The following is a 12,005-nucleotide window of genomic DNA, read 5'->3' on the forward strand; positions in this document are numbered from 1 at the left end:
CTTAAGCTAAAGTCTCTAAAATCAAAATCACAATACTATTTAAGATAGGAATTTTCAGAAAAATAATGTCAAAAACAAAGTTCGTACGAAAGAGTTATGATTTTAGCAAACTCATTTAATTACTTCAAAATATGGATGAAAAATAAAGTAAGAATTAGCTGGTGGGGCCTAAAATAAAGTTTTAGATCTCATCGAGAGCTTTCCCGAAATATAAAGAACGTCAAAAATAGAGTTTGTATGAAGAAGCTACAAAATTTACAAAATCTGCGTTTTGCACCGCACGGGATGCATGGCGTGCAGTTTTAGAATGTGAAAACGTAGACAATAGAGAAGTCGACACGTGGCACAAACAACTAGTGAGACGTCTCCTTATGCGCGCATGTCTGATTTAGTCCCTATAAATAACTGATCACCCCTTATTCGTTCCTTACACCCTCCAAACGATTCTCTCTTGATAATTTTTGACTTTTAGCCCATCTTCCTTTAGTTTTTAGCGTTCTGGTGAACCCCAATTACCCCTGGGTGCTGTTCAAGTAATAGTTATCAAGTAAAAGCTCTACCAACACAATTTCTAGAGATTTGTCTAGGGAAATCTCTATATATTAAGCTACACTTTATCTTTTTCAGTGTAACTTATATTTATAGTCATAAGTCTTTATTTTAAACCTATAAATAAGATTTATAAGTAACTCCAAGTTATTATACTGACTTATCTACTTACGAGAGAGATGTCTAGAACGGACATGTTGGCTTTTAGAAAGGCTATATGTCGAAACGGTCCTACCTCCTAACTGTCCTATCTGACTGATCCTTACTTGATAGATCTTAATGTAGACATTATGATTAGTAAGGAATTCATATTATAATTATTATAGTCATCAGGATTACGAAACTAGATTAAGGCTTAGTACTTAATGCATCTAGGTCTTCTCAAATTACGAAGTGAAGCACTACCGAAATCGCCAGTCACTCATTTTCATCAAGTGAGTACATAGTTACTTTCATCTTACACATAGATATAAAGTATATAAATAATTAAATTATATATGTGCTTATATGCAAAGATGCTATGTGTTAGATGAAATATTAGAAAGATAGATCTTATATGATATATATACCATATATATGTATTTTATAAATATAATACATTAGGAAATGAAAGGTAGTAAAAATCTCATAGTACGATGAAAGATAAAGATGTCCTAGTATGATGAAGGATGTAGGCAAAGATAGAATGCCACGACTTTAGAAATGGTACCAGTGTACCAACGATTTAGTTAATTAGAAGAGTACAGGTGAGACCGGTTTATAACCTATAAGTGATGGACTTCATTCCCATTTTATATACTCGACCATATTGACATGTACTATGGAGAAACAATAGGCTCTTTATGCAGTCAAGAATTTGCATGATTGTGCATTATTTTAATGGATAGAGTTGAAGAATATACTTTCATTAGAAATTTAAAAAAAAAAAAAAAAAAAAAAAAAAAAAAATCATGGGAAGTATTTATGGAAAAACTTAAAGAGACATTTTGCAAACAAGATGAAGTAAGAGAGTTAAAAAGTGAATTCTTGAATTAAAGAAAAAATGTGATCTTCGAACAATATTCAACTAAAATTTTAGAATATATAAGTTTTGCTACATGTATCATGTTGGGTAAATCCTCTAAGGTTAGCTTGTTTCTATAAGATTAGCTTGGAGAAATCAAGTACAAGCTCACACCGTGATTACATTCCATGACACTATTTGTGTAGCTAATAAGATTAAGAAAATTCACATTGAGGGCTAGTAGAGAAAAGATGAAGAATGAAGGAAATTCAAACAACAATACCAATCCAAATAATGGGAAATTTAAAATTGAGCCGAAGGAAAATTTGGGGCTTTAAGTAGAGGAAGGAATATGTAAAAAATAAATAAATAAATAAATAAATCTTAATTACAATGTGGTTAGAAAGAGAATAATGCAAGTTTATGTTTAAAAAGTGATAGTAAATATTTTGAGTGCAACGAGTTCATACACATTGCTATAAATTGTTCTAAAACGAACGATGAGAAATGAAATTCATCGAAATCTAAAAACAAAGTAAATTTGTTTGTAGATGACATTATTACTAGAAGTACTTTGAAGAAAAAAAAAACCTTAAAAGAAAATTTTCAAGATGTGATTTTTGGATTTGAGAACTTCAAATTTAGGTCATATTATTAACAAAAAAAATGTGTTGACGTTGACCTAGATAATGATAATAACATTATCTATAACCATTGTAAACGTATTATATATCAGGAAATACAGTTAGACTTCATCTCTCTCTTCCTTGCTGATTCTCTCATTTTATTAAACCTTACCAAACAAATAAATTCCCACATTTCATATAAAACACCACAAGTTAGCATAAGATAAAGATTAAACATAAATATGACAATGGTAAAATACCTTGCATCACAAAAATACTTTGATGTACATCATTCAATTGACTAGAATTAAACATTACTAGACAAATAAATTCGGAAGTTTCACATAAAAAACACCAAACAAACATAAGATGAAGATGAAACATAAATAAATTCGGAAGTTTCACATAAAAATACCTTGCATCACATTTGTACTTTGATGTACATGATTTAATTGCCTAGTATTAAACCTTACTAAGCAAATAAATTCCAAAGTTTCATATAAAAACACCAAACAAGCATAAGATAAAGATGAAAAACAAATATGGCAATGCTAAAATACCTTGTATCACAATAGTATTTTGATGTACATCATTTAATTGACTAGTGTGCACAAAAGCACCAACACATCAATATTTTACATATCTTCAAACAAATCAAATAATACAAATGTCACGCAATAAATACTATCAAAAATACATCTCCTCAAAGAAGAAATATATTTTAAATATTATTTACCATATCTATTATATTCCAAAATTTATATTTTAACGACAAAATATAGTTCCGTGAAAAAAATTTAATAAACTTTTTTGGCGAAGAGGTTTCTCAAATTGAACATATTAGTGCCACGTAGACCTTCACCGTCGGGTTGAACGACGGCGGCGCGTGTTTCATTACCGGTGTTTCCCCCGGCAAATCGTAGAGTTTTTTCTACTTGAATTTCCTCACTCCGACAACTGAAATGATGGCGATAACCGATACATGTCTGGACGTTAAGATTCAACACCATACCCTTTCCTCCGACGCCGGACACGGCAGCCGTCGCATCTCCGCCGGTTGTAGATTTTTTGCTCCGACGAGTGTCGGGTTTTTCCTTTTTGAGAACAACCTTCTCAGCAGCATTCCTGACCACGTTGTCGTGTAAACTCCGACCAGATCCGACTCTGTTAATTTGCCAAACTGGGCTGCTCCTACCTACATGAACCCCACCACGGATTGGGCTGTTTGGCCACTTCCTAGACTTCGACTCTCCGGCGGAGTTGCTCCTCGAGCACGGCGCACTACTGACTTTCCGGTTGCCAGCGATTGGTGGCCGTGGCCTATTCCCGCCGTTCCCAGCTGATTTACTCCTTGAAAAAGGCCATAGATTTATATTCAGCTCCGCCATGCTCATCCCGCCACCACCTCCGAAGCCGGAAACACCTTTCTTTTTCTTATCTTTCTCTTTATTCTCTGGGTTTTTCTTGAAAATGTCTTTCCATCGTTTCGACGCTGTTAATGTCGATGTCGACTCGGATGCAGGTCCAGAAACGGGGCTAACGACGGAGGCAATACTCGCAGAGTCAGGAGGCTCGTCGGAGCTGCGGGCATTGAGTAACTGAAGAGGAACAAGAACACCGCCAGAAAACAATTCGTCGGCAGAATGAAGGAAGGTTTGGGGGCAAGAGGGGTTTCTGACCATCCAAAACTCGAATTCCGGCGAACTAGTTTCACTGCTTCTTCTTCCACTGCTGCTCGTGGAAAGAACTGTGGGATTTTCCATTTCACAGAGAATTTTCAAGATGGAAATTTTTGAAGATCGAAATTGTGTTCAGAGTATTGAAGGTGGATATGACAGTGACCCTACACGTACGTGTGTGTATATATATATATATATATATATATATATATATATATATATATATATATATATAGCCAGGTTCAAATGTTTTTGATAACTATTATGTGACTGAATGCACCAATAGGAATTAAGAAATAATTAAATAATTAAAAAATTGAATAAGGGTAATTATGTAACTTTAGAATGATAATTAAAACAAAATCCCTTAATTAATGGGAATTGCCATAAAAAAATTTCTTTGACCAACTACTTAACCCTAGCCCTAAATCTAACTCATCATCGTTTCTAATACACGGCTTCTGCTTCTTTTTCTACAATCAATCATCAAGATTCAAAATTCATTACCATGTAATTATCCTTCTCCAATCAATTATTAAGATTTTCTTTCTTTGAGTCTCCGATTGCGTCTTCATTCTGTGTTCAAGTCAATCTTTCCTGTTTGTCAAAATTAATAATTCGATGATTGACTGATGCTATTGTCTGTAAACGTTTGAATATAGATCGTTTCTTTAAAGCTATTACAATCGACCCATATGTAAAAGACGTATCTTGAATTTGTTGTTCATCCATTCTGTGTTCATCATTTTCTTTTATTCTCGTTATTTCTGTTGACTTGAGTTCATTTGTTTCTTAAAATTGCTAATGATTTCTAAATGAAATTAATCTTTTAAGTATTAACGTGGTGTTGGATGAACAAGATTTTTGGGTTCTGTGATGTACAATTGTCGAACAGTTGGTCAAATAATGAAAAGTCAAAATTAGATTAAACAATTGAAGGTTGGTGTTGCAATGAACTGGCGATTTTGTTTGTTAATCTAGTTTTTGGAACAAGCCTTTACAATGGTGCGATGCCTTGAAGACTGTCATAACATAGGCTATCGAAGCACTGTTAATTCCATCTCGCAATTTGGTGCTTCACATTTTTCAGGTTCGATGTGTTATAGGTCTTGGAATCGAGGCATATGTCAAAATCAAATGTGTGATGCGAACCATGAAATTGGTAATTGTACCTCAATTGGAATGATTTAGGGACTCAATCGGGAAGAACAACGGTCAAACGTGGGCTCCTGTGTGGTTGGTGTGCCACTTCAAGTCTGTTGTTGATCTGATAAAGAAGGCTACAAATTCTTTAAGAATATTTAAAACCATTCTGCAAGAATAGTTTATTCTGTAAGAATATTTTTGTTGTATTCTGAAAGAATTGCAATTAATTATTTGTATGCTTAAGGTGCAGTTGTTAGGATGATACAGGAATGATGAGGAAACTTATGAAAAAAAGATATATGATACTTCATTCTCAAAGAATGAAGAAAAACAACAATATTCTTTCAGAATTTCAAGATTCAACATCCAAAAACAGCAATATTCTTTCAGAATTCAAGAAGAAAACATGGCACACGATAGTATTCTAGCGGAATGTTTTTATTTTTTTTAAGAATGTTATTCAATTTTGTTTATATTCTTTTAGAATTTTTATAACTATATTAAAATGTATAAGACTTTTAGTCTGTAAGAATATGTATGAATTTGTATTTAAGTTCGAATGTATAAGAATATATTAGAATGTTTGTTATTTGAACATCTTATTCACGAATTTTTTTTTTCTTCAGTAATATTCTGTTAGAATCAAATTCTGAAAGAGTATCATTCTAACAAAAAAATATTCTGATAGAATAAAATCGGTAAAAATTGAAATTGAATTAATTAAAAAATTCATATTTTTTTTAAATTAGGAGAATTAATCATCCCTAAAAATCCGAAAATTTCCTTTTATAAATGTAGTTAATTGTCCAAAATACCCTTTTGATAAAAAATATGTGATTATATGATACATGCTACCCTATTGTAATATCATAGACCCTCAGATCATGATTGTTGATTCTATTCATCCGATGGTCCAGATCTACGCATTCTGGCACACAATAGTTACTGGAAACAATATAACCTAACCCTATATATATATATATATATATATATATATATATATATATATATATATATATATATATATATATATATATATATATATATATATATATATATATATATATATATATGAGTAGTACTCTAGGGTTGTGTGGAGGTGTATATATATATATATATATATATATATATATATATATATATATATATATATATATATATATATATATATATATATATATATATATATATATATATATGAGTAGTACTCTAGGGTTGTGTGGAGGTGGAGGTGGTGGTGGATGCATTGTATTTGCAAATGTCCGTTTATGGTCCATAAAAAGAAAAAAAGAAATATGGATCACCTCGACCATGTAAAAAATCTAAGAAAGATCTAAAAGAAATTTCGAAAAATGTCTCAAACTCAATTTTATCGATAACTACTAAAGCGTGTATTAAATTATAAAAGGTTATGTTGCATAGTGCATACGGCATATGTATATATATCATGGTTTGATTTATAAATATATCACAACATTCATAATGTAAATGAGAATAAATAGCAAAAAGATTATTTTATTTTTATATCCTCAAAACTTGTTAAAATGCTTAAGAATAAAGAGTAAATGGTAAAATGTTAATCATGTACTAGTAACATGATTTTATCCTACGATAAATGATAGAATAAATTGTAAATGAAAAAAAAAAAAAAAAAAAAAAAGGATAATGACTTTAAAGGGTAACGAACTTTCGATTTTGTTCATATTTAGTCACTAAACTTTTTTTCGTTATCTATTTGCCATTGAACTATTGAAACTGTTCATATTTTACCCTTATGACCGGCTGTTGCCGGTCATAAGGGTAAAATGTGAACAGTTTCAATATTTCAATGACAAATAGATAACGAAAAAAGTTTAGTGACTAAATATGAACAAAATCGAAAGTTCGTTTCCCTCTAAAAAGTTCAATGACTAAATGTGAACAAACCTCCTCTTGTATTATGTTTTAGCTAGTTATTTATTTTTGTTAAATTGTAGCAACATTTGTTGATGAAGAAATCTATGAAATAAAAAAAAAAATTAAAAAAAAAAAAACAAAACAAAACAAAACAAAACAAAACAAAACCCTAAAAATATATTTAAAAACAAAACAAAAAACCAAAACCGAAATAAAAAACCAATGGTTTGACATTTTCCAAAATAAAAAATCAAAATTTCCAATCTGATTTTGGTTTTACAAAAAAATGAACCATTCTCACTGATGTGAATTATGACCATTGGTTTGACATGCGAAATTTGTGACATCCCATGGATATGTAGTTACAACATCATCTGAACTCGTAATTCATAGTAAGGGGTTAGAGTATTATCACATGAATACGTAGTTACAACATCACCTAAACTCGTAATTCATCACCTACATGTTATGGGCCTGCTGGTGTTTCCACTGGGTTGTCTAGAATAGTCCGTGGTCGCCATCTATACTCTGGTAGATGACTACATCGCCACATTGCTGGTTAAGGTTATGGTATCTCCTTTCATCCTACATCACATATTCATCATCATCTATTTACCCAATTATCACACCTTTCTATCATCACCTATCTCTCATGTAACAGCCTGAAATTTCCAGGTATTTATTTTTGGCTTATTTTTGGGAATTGTGAGTGGACTCGGCGAATTGGAGCTCGAACTCGTTGAGTAGGATCGCGGATTTGGGCAAGGGTTCGTGTCCGGACTCGACGAGTCCAAGAGTGGACTCGGCGAGTCCACGTTGTGTGGTGAAACCCTAATTTCCGGGGTTTGAGACCTATTTAAAGGGCCTTATGGCCGTCATTTGTGCTCACCCAACCCTTAGAGAGAAACCCTTGAGTGCTTGAACATTTTGAGAGAGAAAGGAAGCATTTCTTGACCTTGTGTGTGTGATTTAGCAAAGAAGGAGAAGATTCTAGGCAAGAGGAAGCAAAGGAGGTTGCTATTCTGTGGATTTGAAGCTTAGATCATCGATCTAGAGGTATGAGTTCGGTTTATCTTCTGTTTTGTGAAGTATAATGGGATTTAGGGTTTCTTATGGACATTTTTGGGTTGATTTGATGCCAAATAGTTCCCTTCTTGTGTTGAGGCTCTGGATCTGGATCCATAGAGGTCCAGGGAGCCTCACTCATCAAGCTTTATGTATAGCAATGGAGGGTTGACTCAGTGAGTCAGGGGGAAGTCAGAGTGGACAGGTGGACTGAGTCAAGTTGGACTCGCTGAGTTGTTCTTGATACTCGGCGAGTTGAGTCATGGTGGCCCTACAACTCATGCCAGGTGGAACTCGTCGAGTTAGGGGAATACTCGACGTGCCAAGTCGCTATAGTGCACTCGCCGAGTCCGATCAAAGTTGACCGTTGACCTAAGTTGACTTGTTAAAGAGTAGTCAACCTTAGTTGGGAAAGTATTAATTAGAGATGTATTGTGATTTAGGAGGACTATAGCTCGGGAGATCGAGCGCTAGTGATTTCAGGATTTATGACTTACCGAGACACGCGAGGTGAGTCTTCTCACTATACTTTACCTTGAGTAGGTAACCAGAGTTATGTGATAGAGTATTTGTATGCTATGTATGTTATGTATTGTACTGCATTATTTCTATGTGATTTATGTTGTGCATGTTTACAGAGTTAGAACCTGAGGGTTCACAGAGCTTGGGTGCACGGACCCACAGAGTTATAGCCTCGAGTGGCTAATATGTGTTATATGTGGTATTTTGGGGAACTCACTAAGCTTTGTGCTTACAGTGTTTGATGTTATTGTTTCAGGTACTAGTGACGACCGCGGGAAGGCGCCAGCTTGATCCGTACACACGCACGGAGTTTATACATTTGTGATCTTGGGATTTTGTATTTACTTGAATTGGATAATTAAATATGGTTGTTTTCTGAATATTAAATGAATTATGTTTTATAAAAATTTGAAAATTTTGTTTTGAAATTTACGGTGTTACATCTCATCATTTTATTTCATCACATACCAACTATTTATCTACCCATGTTTCATCCGCAACATATTTGTAGATATAAAATAAATATACCGTTTAAATCTTTTAAAACATGTATAAAATCATTCATCCAGCATAGACAACAAGTATTCAAATAATATGCACACATAGTACGTAATTTATATAAAATACTTCATATCTATGTGTAACATGAAAGTAACTATATATACCATAAATGCTTCCTAACTTTGAACCCCAAGGTTTACTTTACTAAAGCTTCATATTCTCGGCTCTCTGAACCTAGAAGGGTCCAGATATATCACACCAAAAAGCTCAAGATATCTCTTCCTCTCACTCTACATACTCAAGCTCGCTAGGGTTCTCACTTATGGGAAAGGTAGTCGCAATTGAAGGCCATAAGTGCCTTTGAATATGGCTCGAGCCCAAAGATTTAGGGTTTCTGCCAACAACACGGACTCGTCGAGTCCATTCATTAATCTGAGTCATCAGTCGCAACCTTACTCGACGAGTTAAGGCGTCAACTCGTCGAGTATCTCTTCTTAACTCAAAAGAAAAATACTTAAATGATGATACCTGGAAATCCGGATGTTACATTTTGTTTTTTTATTTCATAGATTTCTTCATCAACAGATGTTGCTACAATTAAATAAAAATAAATAATTTTGCTAAAACATAATACAATAGGAAGTTTGTTCACATTTAGTCATTGAACTTTTTAGAGGAAAACGAACTTTCAATTTTGTTCACATTTAGTCACTAAACTTTTATTCATTATCTATTTGCCACTAAACTATTGAAAATGTTTACATTTTACCCTTATGACCGTTAACAGCCGGTCATAAGGGTAAAATGTGAACAGTTTCAATAACGGTCATAAGGGTAAAATGTGAACAGTTTCAATAGTTCAATGGCAAATAGATAACGAAAAAAAGTTTAGTGACTAAATGTGACAAAAATCGAAAGTTCGTTACCCTTTCAAGTCATTATCCCAAAAAAAAATTCCATATGGTTTGATGATCTCTGTGGTTATAGCTTATAGTCATGTGGTTTTAAAATTGTAGATTTTCACCTTTTCAATACATATAGTTAGTGTCAAATTTCTATATGTGATTAAAATAATATTACACATTAAAGATAATAATGTATTAAAGATAATAATGTGTCAAAATGATAAATAAATAAACCTATAATGCTAATAAAATTTTATGGAACATTAAAAACATTTTGTGACTAACTGACTATAGTATATCTACAAATACATTTTAATTAATTGTTTGTGTTTAAACTATGAACAATTGTCAAACCCACAATATTATGTGTATAAATGATAACATAGGCCTTAATAAAAATAAATTATTGTTTTGATTATAAAAAATGTTGGTTAAAAAGACACTCTATTTTACCATTTAGACAACTCTAATTAATGTTTGAAATATTTTTATTGGTTGAAATTACATTGTTTTCTGAAAAAACTGATTACAAGTAGTTGATTATAGGTTGATTTTTTATAGAAATAATTATATACATCCTAATTTTCCATTTGAACACCCTATTTGATTTTTAAGGCTTTTTATTGGTTAAATTTACATTGTTTTTTGAAAAAGTAAATTGTAAATAGTTTATAGGGTATTTATAGGGTGTCTAAAGGGTACCAATTTAAATGTTTTGATTACAATAATAAGTATTCCTATCCAGTAGTATTATAAGACGTGTACACTTTTTCAATTGATACAATCATTAAATTTCAATAGCCGCATGTCATCTAAAATGACATGACTTTTAGTTACATTTCAAATAAAAAGAAACATGTGACTAAAACCATATAGACATGGTTGTTTTATGTGACCGATGTCGGTCTTTGTATTAGTGTAGATATACTTTCGAAATAGTGAAATACACTGAGTTGATTAAGTTAAAAATAAAAGTTCAATATTATAATAAAAACAAAAATAATGTCATGTTTAGTGCTGATGTTTGCTCTTAATTATAAAAACAAAGAAATGATTGATATTTATAACCAACCATTGATACAAACTTATGGCAACTACTATAAAGGACATTTCACCACAGAACCACATCTAGCTCTAAACCACAAATCGGCATATCTTCACATCTCGACATTCACATTCATTACCAACCCCTCAAATATATGATAGTGATATACATAGTTTTCCAACACAGAGGTCACCATCTTTATTATTATTATTATTATTTTTTTGGCAACAACAAATGACTTGTATTAATAAAACCAAACTAGCAAGTAACTAAGTAGCTAAGTTTGTGAGTACAACAAAGAAGAAATATATAAAAGATACAGGTGAATAAAGATTAAAGAGAAACAAAAAACTAGATAAGAAAAGGATAACAACACCATCTTTATTTATCATGTACTATCTCACGTTTTTCTTAATTAATGAATATCTTGGTTTCTGATCTAATAACTTTTAGGGATAATGATTTAAAAGGGTAACGAACTTTCGATTTTTATCACATTTAGTCACTAAACTTTTTTTCGTTATCTATTTGTCATTGAACTATTAAAACTGTTCACATTTTACCCTTATGACCGGCTGTTACCGGTCATAAGGGTAAAATGTTAACAGTTTCAATAGTTTAGTGGCAAATAGATAACGAAAAAAAGTTTAGTGACTAAATGTGAACAAAATCGAAAGTTTGTTTCCCTCTAAAAAGTTCAATGACTAAATGTGAACAAATTTCCTATTGTATTATGTTTTAGCAAAATTATTTATTTTTGTTTAATTGTAGCAACATTTGTTGATAAATAAATCTATGAAATAAAAAAACAAAATGCAACATCCGGATTTCCAGGTATCATAATTTAAGTATTTTTCTTTTGAGTTAAGAAGAGAGACTCGGCGAGTTGACGCCTCAACTCGTCGAGTAAGGTCGCGACTGATGCCCCGGATTAATGAATGGACTCGACAAGTCGGTGAGGTGACTCGACGAGTCTGCGCTGTCGGCAGAAACCCTAAATCTTTGGGCCCGAGCCATATTTAAAGGCACTTATGGCCTTCAATTGCCACTACCTTTCCCATAAGTGAG

At 32.3% G+C, this 12,005-nt stretch overlaps 1 protein-coding gene across 1 annotated transcript; it reads right to left on the reverse strand.

Annotated features, from left to right (window-relative positions):
- Nucleotides 1-2,719: 2,719 nt before the first annotated feature.
- LOC145042179 (uncharacterized) lies at nt 2,720-4,021 on the reverse strand. Its single transcript, XM_078990567.1, has one exon. It carries the CDS (start codon nt 3,939-3,941, stop codon nt 2,976-2,978), a length of 966 nt encoding a protein of 321 aa, XP_078846693.1. The 5' UTR covers nt 3,942-4,021; the 3' UTR covers nt 2,720-2,975.
- Nucleotides 4,022-12,005: the final 7,984 nt, after the last annotated feature.

This window comes from Lactuca saligna, chromosome 4 (genome assembly GCF_052625555.1).
Source record: "Lactuca saligna cultivar CGN05327 chromosome 4, ASM5262555v1, whole genome shotgun sequence".
Classification (NCBI taxonomy): Eukaryota; Viridiplantae; Streptophyta; class Magnoliopsida; order Asterales; family Asteraceae; genus Lactuca; species Lactuca saligna.